Source organism: Mastigoproctus giganteus, chromosome 11 (genome assembly GCF_048544385.1).
Source record: "Mastigoproctus giganteus isolate SK-2022 chromosome 11, ASM4854438v1, whole genome shotgun sequence".
In the NCBI taxonomy this organism is placed as follows: domain Eukaryota; kingdom Metazoa; phylum Arthropoda; class Arachnida; order Uropygi; family Thelyphonidae; genus Mastigoproctus; species Mastigoproctus giganteus.
This window is the reverse complement of record NC_143585.1, coordinates 140,934,535-140,948,196: the sequence shown is the minus strand read 5'-3', so window position 1 is coordinate 140,948,196 and position 13,662 is coordinate 140,934,535. Positions and strand designations below refer to the sequence as shown.

The 13,662-nt window shown below is 37.2% G+C and overlaps 1 protein-coding gene across 1 annotated transcript in view; it reads left to right on the top strand.

Moving 5' to 3' along the window:
- LOC150078477 (uncharacterized) overlaps positions 1-13,662 on the top strand; it is a 265,739-nt gene that overhangs the window by 61,071 nt on the left and 191,006 nt on the right. Inside the window, exon 9 of the mRNA XM_090384580.1 lies at positions 8,229-8,703. Within this exon, the coding sequence (XP_090240706.1) occupies positions 8,229-8,703 (475 nt within the window). The remainder of the gene's footprint in view (positions 1-8,228; positions 8,704-13,662) is intronic.

Sequence of the window (13,662 nt, the reverse complement as noted above, 5' to 3'; positions counted from 1 at the left end):
TAACATGCCATCCAAGCTGATCCAATTAATTTTTTTTTTAAGCACCCCCTAGAAGCTGTGTGCAGTTGGTACTTCATTTACCATTGTTTCCATTTATATTCCACATCTCTACCATTTCCCCATTCAGAACTTGACAGCCTCATTACACAACTCCCAACTCCGATTTGTCTTTTTGGTGACTTTAATGGACACCATCCATTGTGGGGATCTGCTACAACTACAATGGACAGAAGAGGCTAATTGATTGAAGAATTTATGAATAATAATGATCTGAATTTATTAAACTCTGGATCTCCCACCTACAGGATCTACTTCTTTAATTGACTTGTTGGTTTGCTGTCCATCCATCTTTCCAGTCGTGACATGGTCTGTATTAACCGATCCCTTTAACAGTGATCACTTTCCAATTATTTGCTCATTACAAACATGGCTAACTCCAAATCTTGATCCACTTGGAAGTTTAAAAAGGCAAACTGGGATGGCTATTCTGCTCAAATACTTCTAGACAGACTTTATGTACAAAAACAACCCATTAATGATGTAAGTACATAACCAATCAGATTCTGACCACAGCTAATGCTTCCATTCCAAAATCCAGATATATCGCAATCACCGAAATCACTGATGGAATACAGATTGCTTCAATGCCAAACAAGGAAAAAAAACCTGGCTTAGAATAATTTCCATAAGAATCCCACCACTAGTAACTCCATTTCTTATAAAAGGCTTAAAGCAAAAGCAAGGCAAATTAGACAGAAAGCGAAACGAGATTCGTGAATTGCTTTTGCCTCAACCATCACAAAAGACTGATACACAGCTCATCTGGAAAAGAATACAGACGATAAATGGAAAATTCGTTTGACTGCCCTCTCCAATACTTCATTGGAAAGGGAGAATTGGAAAGATCTATTTACCACTGAAGAAGTTGCTAATGCACTGGCAGAATCATTTGCTACAATCTCTGCTTCTGCCTTCTATGTGTCTATGTTCCAGAACATCGAAGCAAGTGCAGAATGGTATAAAATCAACTTCTTCACTCACCGCTCATTCCTGTACAATCAATCCTTTACATTAATCGAACTTCAAGAATCACTAAACAGATCTTCCAATAGTGCAGCAGGCCCAGGTGGAGTTAATTACGAATGTAGAAGTAACTCACTTACTTCTACGTATCGCAGAGTCATGATATTTTCAGTCATTGATGACAGCACGATCAGAAAAGTGGAATCATTAATCATGGAAGATTGCCGGATATCTGTGCGTGAGTTGTTCCAGGAGGTGAAGGTTAGTGTGTGCTCTGTTGAAACAGTCCTTCATGACCAACTCCATTTACGGAAATTGAGTTCAAGATGGATTCCCCGATTATTGACTGGTTTCCAGAAGGCTGATTGACAACAGAAATCACAAGAGTTGTTAGCCCTGTGCCAAAAAAACGAGGAAGACTTTTTCTTTCATCTAATCACTCAGAATTAAAGTTGGATACACCATTTCGACCCTGAAAGTAAAGAGCAGTCCATGGAATGGCAACATCATGTTGCCTTCTTGGAGGGTGGGGAACCACCCTCCAAGAAGGCAAGGGTCCAAGCGTCAGCAATAAAGGTCTTTCTGGCAGTGTTTAAGGATGAGAAAGGTGTAATAATGACTGATTACCTGCCAAAAGGTAGAACAATTACAGGTGCCTATTATGCCAACTTACTCACAAAATTGCGGGAGAAAATCAAAACATGTAGGCTTGCCATGCTGTCCAAAGGTGTGAGAATGCTTCAAGACAATGCCCCAGTTCACACTTCTGAAATTGCAACAACACAAGTGGCCACTTGTGGATATGAAATACTGCTCCATCCAGCCTACTCACCCGATCTTGCACCATCGGACTTTTCTTCCCTCAATCATTTCTTCGGGGTACCCACTCCCCTGACGACAAGACACTCATTTCTGCAACAGAATCATGGTTCAAAGACCAACCTCACCACTTCTACAAAAACAGTATCCATAGCCTTATCCATCGATGGGAAAAATGTGTAAATCTGCACAGTGGCTATGTAGAGAAGGACTAAAACCTGTGCCAAGAATCAACAGGCTAGCAGCTAGGTCAGGACAATTCTTTATTGAACCACCCTCATATGTTATGCTGAAGCATTTTCTGGAAGAGGACTTGAGTACCCTATTAATTTTTTATAATTGGATTTTCTCTGAAATTCCCTATCTTTCTTCCTGTGTCATTCTTTCATTATCGCCTTACCCAAAACCAGGAAAAGATCTTTCCTGCGTTGAAAATTACAGGCCAATATCTCTTACAAGTTGCATGGGTAAAAGTTTCAAAAGGATGGTTCACACAAGGCTCACTTACATTCTGGAGTCTTCTTCCAGATTGTCATTACTTCTTCCAGCTTGTCAGTATGGCTTCAAAAGAACAGATCAATGCTAGATGTGGGTATCAAAGCTGAATCTCATATCTGCAATGCCTTTGTCATAAAACATCTGGTCAGGTCAACTTAGATCTTGAAAAGGCATTTGACACTACTTGGATCATGGTATTATTATGGATCTTTACCATCTGGGGCTTAGGGGGCTATTTGCCTAAAATAATTGAAAATTTCTTGCATCTGCATTCTTTCCAGGTCTGATATAAAATCATACTCTGCATCTCACATTCAGGAAGGAGTCCCACAGGGATCGATACTTAGTCCAACACTATTTGCAATCCGAGTTAGCAGCATGAAACGAGATATCCTAAAAACTGGTGAAACTTATATGTATGCAGATGACATTATCATTTCCTGTCAGTATCAAAGTATGAATACCAACGATATTCATATTGATATATAAATATCGATGCCCTAACCAAAATAGAATTCTTGACTTCATACTGAATGGCTACTTACTGTTAGAAAAAAAAATACGCTACCACTCACTTTTGCAAGCAACGAGCTATCCATCCCAAGCCTGAAATACAAATAAACAATACTCCAATCCCACTTGTTAATACAGTAATACACCGACTTACGCTACCCCGACTTACGCGAACTTGGAGTTACGCTGTTCTTGATTTTTTCGTTTGGCAACGCTGCCGCCCACTATCTTCAAGGTCGTTTTTCATATGTTATCGATATACGGTGCGACGGCGGAGATTGAGAGCGAAAGATGAACAAAATTCAACTTTGCTGCGTTTATGTTTTTTATATCAGTGAAGGGGAAACACATTTCACCATAATAACGTAAAAACCAACACAATTCCAGCTATCGGTATAATCGCAAATGCAATTAGATCGAGTTTACTACCAGTTTATAACAGGTTTCACTAGCAGAAACGCAACTGGATTTTTATTGTTTTATGGTAGTAACCCCTAGAAATGTGAGGTGTTAATAGTGTATCTCTGCCTTTATGGTGTTGTTTATTCAGTTGCTACATGCGCGCAGCTTTGTTTATGCGTATCAAGCATGCCTCCTTGTTTTGTAATTGTGCTTTATTCCCTAAAAACGAGTAAAATACTTAATTAAAAGGTGTGAAAAGGAAGCGTCCTGGTGAAGACACTGCAGATTCAGAGAGAAAAAGAAAAGCAATTATCGATAAACAGAGGCGGACTGGATCAAAAATTCTTACCCGGGAAAATTTATAGTGGCCTCACACTATGGTTTATGGCCAAAATCACACTGGCCCACCGGGGTTTCCCCGGTAAGGCTTATGGCCAGTCCGCCTCTGTCGATAGAGAAAAAATATGAAATTGTGAAACGCTTTGAGCGAAATGAAAGACCATGTGATATTGCACGTGCTACAGGCCTAAATGAAGCAACGGCGAAAAGCACATGACAATTGCAAACTTGACAGGTTGAAAATTGAAAAGGGCTCAATTGTAAAGGGCTTAAAAATTTTAGAAAACATAGACTCTAACGAAGAACGCGTTATAGCTACAAAGCAAGGGATAAAAAAATTATTAGCTTGCTACGAAGAAATTCTGCGTGAAAAAAAGAACGCGCTGTGTCGTCAGACAAATTTGTTAGATTTTATGAAGCCATCAACATCGAAATAACTTTTTAACGTAAGTCATTTGTTTTTTTAATACATATTTTGTATTAATATGTATAAAGAACTGCAATTTTATTAATATTTTTCTTCTAAACTAGTGTTTTTGTTAGTCCTTGGTCCCAATTAAGCAAAATTTATATGTATTTATATGCAAAGTTGTACCCCGACTTACGCGATTTTCGTCGGACCCACCTATCGCGTAACTTCGGGGTATTACTGTACTGTAAAAATTCTTGGACTGATATTAGATAGTAAATAAAATTTTCAAGCTCACATCATTCGTTTAAGAACTTGTATATTGTATTTCTATCTTGCATTTCTTCAGTTTGTATTTGCATTTGTGCCTGCAACTCATTCAAATTGTCAGTTGTGATGTGGTCATCTCTGTGAGAGACTAGTAACTCATTCACAACTTTGCTATTTACTTCCAGCTTAATTAAGGTGTTCTCTATGACTAAAATTTTCTCTTGCATTTATTGGAAATTTTTCTTGGGTAATTTATAGGCAAAGCTTTCCTTAGCAGCTCGTCATAGTGGATTGCTTAATGTTTTTCTGCCTTGTAGCAATGCTTCTTTCCGCCATAAGGATGCTATAGCCCTTTCCAAACTGCATGTGAGTCGTTGCTTCCTTCCTGTTGGTAGCAGCAATAGCCCTAGCATTGGTTCTCCTCAAGTAATACTGTTTAAAGGTGAAAATAACCTCTGGTCCATAGATTGGAGTAAAGGGATATTTGGGGTGGAAAGAGTACTTTATCCTTCACTCTAATTCTTATTACTGAGCATACTAACCCTAACTCACAGCTAACAGATGCCATACCCTCACTACCTTCAGCTCTACTTGTTATTTTCATTTTCACTTCAAAAGTAATTTCTTTATCATCTCACCAGTTCTAGGGACACCACATTGTTTTCTCTGTTTACTTGCCTGAACCATACAGTAAAAAACAATTTTACAAGTTCTTGTTCCACAAACCATGAAAATGAGAATGCTTAACCACAACAGTAGTGTGCTTCAGGCTACCAGAATGATACCTAAAGCAAAACCTTTGTTTTGATTATGCTTTCAGACTTATAAAGCAAATAAACATTCAGTCTCATAAATAAATAAATTTTCTGTTTATACTCCCAATTGCTGACAGGGATGGGAGGTATACAGTTACAATCTATTTATGTCATCATAGTGTACCATGGATATAAAACTATATGCAACTGTGGATATATGTGCATATATATCAGACAAATAGTATCAGCATGGTAACTGGATGTATGGTAACCATGTGTTAAGCTTATGAGTCTCTCCTCCACCTAATAGTTGTGTGCACATTATTATGTCCTCTGAAAGTTGCTGATATGGCCCATGAGATTTTGAGCTTGACACTATTGTAAAATAAATTGATTCATTTTGTAACTTTCTTACACCAAGTGCCCCTTTCATTAGTGTGTTAAATATTGATTGCTTTGCACACATGCACAAAAATTGTTTTAAAGCCTGAAATCTTGTTTAGTTTCATTTGGCCGTGTAGTTTGTTGTACTGTTATTTATGATGGATTTAAATTAAGTTATTTAAGTTAAGCTCAGAGTTGTGAACTTTTTTGTTGCAAGCAAGACTAATTCAAATGAAATGAGGCACATAGGCTTGTTGTTCACTTGAACATTTGGCTGTACCTTTTCTTTTTGTTTTCATTTAACATTGTAAAAATAGTGGCCAAACAAGGTAATTTTTATTAAAATTAATTATTACTTTTGTAAATAAATTAATATTTTATATTAACACAGTTCACTGTACAGTAATGTTAATTTATAAAGAATAAGTTCCTGGTAACAGATCTTTATTATACACAATTCTCATTTCTTGTTTTAAGAAATAGAAAATGGGGGATATAACATACAGGTTATATTATAAATACACAGAGTATATTTGTATAATAGACAATTATATGTACAATTAATTTGCTGACTAGAAAGACAAGTTCTGTTTAAATTGAACATGTGGATGACACCTAGGATTACAGCAGTAGAGCTGTAAACATAAATTCTATTCAGAATATGGTCTCTTTGACAGGATAGTGGATTCACTACTTGTAATTGACTTAGAGAGGCCTTGTTTCATATCCTATTAGAGGAATTCATAAAGACCATTTCAGTGGGGGTGTAGTTAGGAAGTCATAGGTGGAGAGATTAGGCTTTCTCCCCCTCATTTATTCTGGTTTTTTGCTTACACAACATGCAAACCATTTCACGAATGTACTTATATAGATATAATACACAATACAAGATTATATGAATTGGTTAATGACCGGATAGTCATTGCAAAAAAAAATCTTAAAACAGTAAACTATTTTGTGTTCTTTTGTATTATGAGTGTTTTTTATTTCATTCTTTATACATGCCTCTGCACAGTGGACTGCAAAGTTGGTGCAGTAGGCAGTAAAATTTTTGTCTGACCTGAAATGTGTAATGAACATTGTTTTCATATTGTTTGAATTATACACAGATTATTTCATGATTTTCAGGCATGTTTGCAATGCTTAAAGTGAAGATGGACATGGTGGTGAAGACAGGTGCTTAAAGTACTGGTTGTCTTCACCGCCATGTCTGCATGTGTTGAAATATTATATTTGAATTTTATAGAACAATTTGCCACACCATTATAAATTTTATTAAAATTGAACCAATAGAAATTCACCAAATTGTTTTACTGTAAAATTTTGAGTTGCTTTATACACACATTTTGGATGCTTGGATCCAAAATGTACTTCCATGTACTTATTCAAATTCCCAGACATCCATAGTCAGATTGGCACTAACTTTTCAGCATATGTTTTGTTAAAGATCCTGAGAACGTTTACAATCAGTTCTGATTTACCCCACCCCATTTTGAAAAATCTGTATTCATTTTGGATACATTATTTGTGAATTGTGAAGGAAAGTAATAATGACACCACATTTTCAGGAGGCACCTCCGTAGCCAGTTGAGAAGAAGCAGCAGTGCATAGCACATGCTTCTTGATTAGACCGGGGTTCGAGCCCGTCACCACTAAATACGGAGGTTGCGGAAAGGTCAGGGAATGATCACCGCATATCCCAGAGCAATATGGCCTTAGTTGCTAATGCTCCAAATAACAAACAACATTTTCAGCACGTTTCATTTGTCACTGGGAAGTTTTTAAGACTAATTACAATTCTATAACTCCCCCCCTCCCCACACATATATGCACCAAAATCAATTTTTATAAAATAAAAGCAATATTCAAGAAGGAAAAGTTGGATTTACCACAGATTTTCAGCATGTTTTGTTTGTCCCAAAGAAAGTTTTAGATCCAGTTCTGTAGTTGCCAGTTCTTCCTCTCCACCCTCCAATGGAAACATTGTGATAAATTTGGGACAGTAGTTCAGTTCCTTTTCAAAATTCCAAGACTTATATAGAATATTCTTTCTGAAAATCTTTGTACCAAATATCAAACCAATAGGAGGTTAACTAGTGCTTTCCAAACTTTTTTTTTTTTTTGACAACTACATGTTATATAAGTGCCAAAAATAATTCAACATACCATCCAGATGTAGTTATTTGACACTCCTCCACCTTTTTTATTTTTAAATTGATGGTAAATGCAGCGGTACACAACTTTGTTTCATGCCAAAAACAAGACAAAAGTGAGAGAGAGAGAGAGGGAAGGGGGGAAGGAAGATGTGCAATACTAAGCATATGCTTAACTAAGGCCATGTGAAATAGACTATGTTGGTTATCAGCTTTCAAAGAGAGAGCGAGAATATATCCAAAACTTAACAATCACTGAGTATGAAGCACATGAAAAAATAAACGTAAATTTTTTATGTATTACTCAATATTTGTATTTTAATTAGCCAGTTACAGCAACTTGTGTAGAGGTTTTGGTATCTTGAGTGCAGTGTAGGAGTTAACTCCTTCAAACTCTCCAGAATGTAGCACAATGTGTACAATTACCTAACTTGTTTACTGAGTGTGGTAAATAATTATTTTGATACATTTGAAGATGTATATTTATAGCACATTTATATCAGTAATATATTTCTTCATTGTATTTGTAGGTCTGTGGGTGATGAAAACCTTTTTATTCGTGAATGTAATAATTAATAAAAATGAAGAAACGTAATTTATGGATATGTCATTACTAGGTTTTCAGTTATAATAAAAGTTGAAATTTTATATTTTTGCTTTCAGCCTGAACAAGATTCTCCTCAAGATCTTGATTCTTATACTGAGCTAAATCATGATAATACACATTTTGAGCAAGCCATAATTAACACAGTAGAAACTAGTATGGAAACAAATTCTTGCCTTTTACTTAATGAAAGCTGCCCAGAGATGAATTCTATGTCCGTAGTATCTTTACAGAGTAGTTCTGATACTATTCACCCTGGAAGTGCTAGAACATCCAGAGCTACATCTCCACTTGTGCAGCTTGTTGATAGTGCCTCACCTCCAGTTTTATCTGCTGGAGTTAGTTTACCAGTTGATGAATGTGATGGACAACAGAAAGATGATGTTGACCGAATTGATAATCCAGTGTATGCAACTCTCAGTGGGAGCAGTGACATTATATGCTCTTTAAGTGTTGTTACTAACGATCCATCCTCTGCTTCTCCGTCTTCCACTACATCGGTGATTGAAGGCCAACCTCCAGAGGAAAATTCAGGTAAAAGTTAAATAGCACAAAATATTTAAAACATTATTATACTTAAAGAACAAGTACTTTATTTGTTTTATCTTATTATTATTATTTTTTTTTAGTTCTTCTGTACCATTCTGTTCTTTCTGCAGCTAATATTTTTTTGCCATTGCTTTGTTAATTAGATTTTGCCACCATTCTTCTTTTATATATTCCTCAAGAATTTAGATCATGAAAATCTATAATTTAAAAATAATATGTAGGTCCTGTCTTAGAAGTCAAGACAGCAGGTTAGGAATTCTTGTGGTAATGTTAGCTTCATTACAAACAAAAAATTAAGAAATTGAAATGTTTCTGTTTCCTTGACTGTAAAGAAGGCAGATTATCAGTAAACAGAGTGAGTATTACAGCATCTGTTAAACATTATTTATTTAGAACTGTGTTATATATTTTCTGGGTATAATTGTTGTCATAGAACTATTAAACTGAGTAAAAAAAAAAGAAAAAAAAAGTTCAGTTATGACCACTCCTACAGAGGCAGTAGTTTGTTTTTGTATATCTAGGCAGCTATCTGCTAAATAGTTATGATAAGGCTTTATCAGTAAACAGAGTGAGTATTACAGCATCTGTTAAACATTATTTATTTAGAATTGTGTTATATATTTTCTGGGTATAATTGTTGTCATAGAACTATTAAACTGAGTAAAAAAAAAGAAAAAAAAAGTTCAGTTATGACCACTCCTACAGAGGCAGTAGTTTGTTTTTGTATATCTAGGCAGCTATCTGCTAAATAGTTATAAGGCTATTGGGCAATATTAAGTGGTTCTTTTCCACTAAGCAGTAACAATCCCCTTTTCCATTGATGAAATCCACATTAGCATTAGTAGAGGCTATGTGTATTTTAGTGCAGTTGCATCATTTATACACAGCTAAATATAGATTAGCAAATTTGCAATAGCGGCATCGTTTAAGTTACATCTCATATTGTGAATACCTTCACGACGAGTTGCCATGACATTTCACTACTTTGAATAAGTAATGCTTCACCTGAAGGAGAAGACTGTTGTTACTTATTCTCAGTGGATACCACCACTCAGACGGCACCGTTTCAGGGCTATTTGGCCCTTCTTCAGTGGGTGGGTGGGTAAGTACCTAAGCCCACTGAGAATAAGTAACAACAGTCTTCTCCTTCAGATGAAGCGTTACTTATTCGAAGTAGTGCAGTGTCATGGCAACTCGTCGTGAAGGTATTCACAATATGAGATGTAACTTAAACGATGCCGCTATTGCAAATTTGCTAATCTATATTTAGCTGTGTATAAATTATGCAAATGCACTAACATACAGTCTAATCTCTTTCACAGCTTGAGGCTTTAAGTCCTAATGCATTAGAGTCATTAGTAGGAGCATATGATGCAAGAAAGCAAGCTTATGCAGCATCAGCCAAAAAATAAAAAAAGAAAGAAAAAAAAACGCTCCCATTTTACTCCTCCGTTCCTTCCAAATACCTGTCCAGCTCAGCCTTAAATTTATTTAGGCTTTCAGCTTCCACAACAAAGGATGGAAGTCTGTTCCACCAGCCAACTACACGCTGGCTTAAGGCAAACTTCTGCACATCTATCCTACCTCTGTCTTTCCCCAATTTGAATTTATGCCCTCTCAGGTGATTATTCTGAGCAAGAGGAAGAATCCCATCAGCATTGAGCATGCTCAAACCATTCAAGGCTTTATGCACCTCAGTCAGATCACCTTGCAAGTGCCTAGTCTGCAGACATTGTAATTTGCAAAACTTAAGCCTTTCTTCATAAGAGCAACCCTTTGTTCCATTCACTAATCTTGTTGCCCTTCTCTGTACTCGTTCCAACAGCTCTATATCTCCAGTCCGTGGGTACCTCCCCTGAGTCCAAAGGAGCTCTCATAATTATGGCTAAGGGTTGCTTACTTCCTTTGCTGCCTCCTTTAATATAACTGGATAGATCCCATCCACCCCTGGGTGCCTTTTTTATGTTTATCTTCAACAATTTCTCCTCCACTTTCCTCTCAGTTATTACAAAATCATCTAGCTCACTGCCAGAGTTTAACTCACCCGTGGCATTCTCCTCCCTGAATAACTCCTCATGTGTGAATGTAGATGCAAAATACTCATTTAGTTTGTTAGCCACCTGAACAGAATCATCAACAGTTGAACCATCAATATCCAGTGGACCAATCTGATTCATCCCTTTCCTTCTCGAGTTTACATAGGTAAAGAATTCTTTATTGTTTTCCTTTGCATCCTTTGCCAAAGATTTCTCATAATCTCCTTTGTGACTTGGTTACAGACCAGCTTATATCTATCATAGGCTTTCGTGTCACCCATTAATTTATATATATCCCATGCATTTTTCTTCTCTGCCATATATCTCATTAGTTCATCTGACATTCATTTAGGCCTAAACCTTAAACAATATTTCTTAATTGGTATGTAAAGCCTAGTAGCTTCCAAGATAAATTCTTTGAATGCTTCCCATTTTGAATTTGCTGTTGGTAACATCATCAGTTGGTTCCACCATATAGAATTTAAATACTGTCTCAGACCACCGTAGTCACCTTTACAAATGCAAAAACCCTTCCCTTTACCCCTGATGGTAGTTACCTCTTTGAGTAAATCCCACTTCAGTACACTGTGATCAGTGCCACCTAGTGGTTCCTTTATCTGCAGGTTCTTGATGCATGAAGAATCACAACTGATAATCAGATCAAGAGTATTACTCCCTCTAGTTGCCTCCCAAACATATTGATTATATGGTTGTATGAAAGTGTAACTCTGTATCTGGATCTGTGAGAGGTAAAAGAAAATATCAGTTGTAAAATTATTGATCTTAATCAGGCAAACATTTTCTGTTTGTGGTTCTGAGTAAATATGGTATGAAACTTGAGATTTAAGAAAGCAGCCATTACAGCAACACCAATATAAATGGGGCTTGTATTTGTAATAAAAAGGTTCATCAAATTTAAAATATTTGTGATGTGTATTAATATATTACTTTTTATGAGTATCAAAATAGTGATACACTTATATCATTAGCTGTAACCTTAAACATATATTTCAAATCATGTTTACCCAGAAACCATTGATTCTGTATAAAATATGCTTCAGACACAAATGCCCAATTGAGGTCAACATCTTTGCACTTGGCACTTTTATCCTATCTCCTAGAGATAGGACATAAGAGAAGAAAAGTAATTAAAAATATATGAATTTTTCTGCTGTGGATATTGAATAATAATAATAATAATAATAATAATAAACTACAAAGGATAAAGAATACGGAACCAGAGGAGGAAGAGCAAGAATAAATACAACCCACAGCAGCTGAAGTGGAAAGAGACGAGGTCATGATATCCAGAATAGAGGACGAGTGGAAGAAGGCCCTAACAGAATTCGAAGGAATGGACCCCACAAAGACTCACGTGATACTGAAGCAGAGGCCGAATAGAACCTTGTGGAGAGTCACAGACTACCTCAATCGGCACATAATACCGCATTACCTCAACAGCAATGGTGCAACACTGGAGGCCATCCACACAGCCGTGTATTGTGCTGTGGTAGCAGCCACGAGGATTAATGGAAGAGAAACAAGAGACCAGCAGCAGAAGAACCAAAAACAGAAGAAACTGCCAGCTTGGGAAACAAGATTTCAGCAAAAGATAAAAGAATTAAGAGTCAAGATAGGCCAGTTGACCCAGTACCAACGGGGCAATAGCAGTAAGAAATTAATTGGAAAAGTGAAGAGCATCCTCAAGAGAGATAGTGTCCACAGCAAACATGAGACAAGAAATAAGAGAATAGGAGAGTACTTGGACACATTGAAGCAGAACCTCCTTGCACTCAGCAAGAGACTACACCGATACAAAGTCCCAGAGGAAAATAAACAACCAAATCTTCGATGAGGACCAAAGAAACTTCTACAGGAGTCTCGGAGAAGACGGGAAAGAAGGGAACGGACCACCCGAGCTGAAGACGATTGAGGAGTTCTGGGGAAATATATGGAGCAGAGAAGTAAGACATAACAGTCGAGCCCCATGGATAGAACTAGACTGCAAGAAAACCAAGGACGTACAAGAAATGAGGGTGGGAAATTCTGGAAGAAGAAGTAAAACAGATGATCAAGAACTCGCACAACTGGCAAACTCCAGGAATAGATAATGTCCACAACTACTGGTACAAGAAGCTAACTTGCACACACAAGCACCTGGCACAGCAGTTCACCTGAATGATAAGGCACCCAGAGACAATCCCGAAGTTTCTCACACATATCTGAAGGTAAAGATGAAGATACAAGAAACATGGTGAAATATAGACCAATCACCTGCCTCCCAACAGTGTACAAGATCCTGACCAGCTGCATAACCAGGAAGATATCAGACCACTTGAAAAGCCAGAATATAATGGCCGAACAGCAGAAAGGATGGAAGCAGCTGAGCAAAGGATGCAAGGAGCAGTTAACCATAGATGCCGTGGTTATGGAGCAAGCCTAGAAGAAGTGCCACAACATGTACACAGCCTACATCAGTTACTGCAAGGCCTTCGACTCTGTGCCTCATAGCTGGCTAATAGAGGCGCTAAACATCTACAAAGTCAATCCGATAGTGACAAACTTCCTAGGAGAAACGATGGCGAAATGGAGTACCACCATTAAGATCGAAAACATCACAACCAGGCCAATCCCCATCAGGAGAGGAATCTTTCAGGGAGATGCCCTGAGCATTGTGGTTCTGTCTAGCACTTAACCTGCTATCCACCACTGAACAGTAGCAAGTATGGATATAACCTCAAAGAAGGAAGGAAGGAAGAACCTGTACACCGTCACCCACCTGATGTACATGGATGACATCAAGTTCTATGTGGGAACAGAGAAGCACCTCCAGCAACTACTACTCCAGATCACCGAAGAATTCAGCAATGATATTAGGATGGAATTTGATCTAGACAAATGCAAGACC